We start from the raw sequence: 1,349 nt of genomic DNA, 5'->3' as shown, positions 1-1,349 counted from the left end.
TTGCATCCAAGTGCAATAATAAAAATACATACATACCATTTTATATTTGTTGAATGAGATTTTATTCCTGTGCTCTTGTTTCCATGCAGTAAGTTTTATTTGTCGAGGTTCTCTTTCTGATATTTCTTTCTCTATCTCGCTACAGTAAAGGTGAGTGGAATTTTAATAGAGCTTTAATTCTGCAAAGACGTCGGTGCTTTCAAATATTTACGTTCATCTCCAGTGTTTTTGAGTAGATTCAGAATGATCACAGCGGCGTGTCCCGGTTAGTTTTGTTTACTGATTTTTATCTAAGTCATAGTTTTTCTTTGATAAGACCTTTTTTATGAAACAGGGACACTGATTTTGTAAAATAACAGTAAAGTGGTGATTTGTGATTGATTGGAAAATTTGGGCATTAAGAACTGAGTAAGAGATTCTTGGGCAACAGCTGGAGATAAGTTGCTTTAACTTTATTTCAGGCATTGACAAGTCTGACATATTCTGCTTTGATGAGAAACCTGTTCTGTAATTGCTGATGATGTGATTTGCAGGACCCCCAATATTGACCAGCTGGCAAAGGAAGGGGTGAAGCTGACCCACCACATTGCTGCAGCCAGCCTCTGCACTCCCAGCAGGGCAGCATTTCTCACCGGACGATACCCAGTGCGATCAGGCCAGTTAAAAGCTGCACACAGAAACAAGCTTCCCCGACAGGAGCAGTGCTCAATGTTGGCCTGGTGGAGAAGTTTCCAGAATACAGGAGCGTTAAACACAGCCACCTTTAACAGAGGCCATTCATTTAGTGAATTATTTAAGATCGCTTTGAGCCCAATTATAATAAAACTGTCTATAAAACTCTTTATGCACATTGTTGTGAATTGAGTCATTTTTTTTATGCATGCTGAAGTCACACATTTGTTTTTGTTTTTCTTTCTTTCCAGGTATCGCTGGTTATATCAGACCAGGTGTCTTTTTATTTAATGCAGCATCTGGAGGTCTCCCCAGCCAGGAGATTACGTTTGCCAAGGTTGTCAAACAACAAGGCTACGAGACTGCTCTCATAGGTATGATGCATGAATCTTATGTGTCTTATTAGCAACAACAACAAAAAGCTTGTCATTTCAGACCCTTACACATCTGTTAGGAATGAATATGAATATGTGGAAATGCTGAAAAAGCATTATGTCACCAAGAAACATGTTTAGAAGCTGACATTATAAGTGCTGTACTTTGGTGTGATTTGTCTGATGTAGAGTCTAAGCTGGTGACTCTGTGAACTTACCAGTGCAGTTGTTTTAGACACAGCGTGAAAGAAATGAGCAACGTATACCGTGGATAGGCATTTCATTGGCAGACTCCCAGTGTCA

General features: G+C 39.4%; 1 protein-coding gene across 1 annotated transcript in view; it reads left to right on the top strand.

Moving 5' to 3' along the window:
* Nucleotides 1-1,349, top strand: part of sts (steroid sulfatase (microsomal), isozyme S) — a gene marked incomplete at its 5' end in the record, with an annotated part of 65,059 nt that overhangs the window by 1,128 nt on the left and 62,582 nt on the right. Inside the window, 2 exon segments of the mRNA XM_042228989.1 lie at nucleotides 534-655; nucleotides 924-1,046. Of these exon segments, the coding sequence (XP_042084923.1) occupies nucleotides 534-655; nucleotides 924-1,046 (245 nt within the window).

Source organism: Haplochromis burtoni, unplaced genomic scaffold (genome assembly GCF_018398535.1).
Source record: "Haplochromis burtoni strain Fernald_Lab_line unplaced genomic scaffold, NCSU_Asbu1 Contig_373, whole genome shotgun sequence".
NCBI lineage: Eukaryota > Metazoa > Chordata > Actinopteri > Cichliformes > Cichlidae > Haplochromis > Haplochromis burtoni.
Note: the sequence above shows the minus strand (reverse complement) of the source record. Positions and strands in the feature narration are given on the sequence as shown.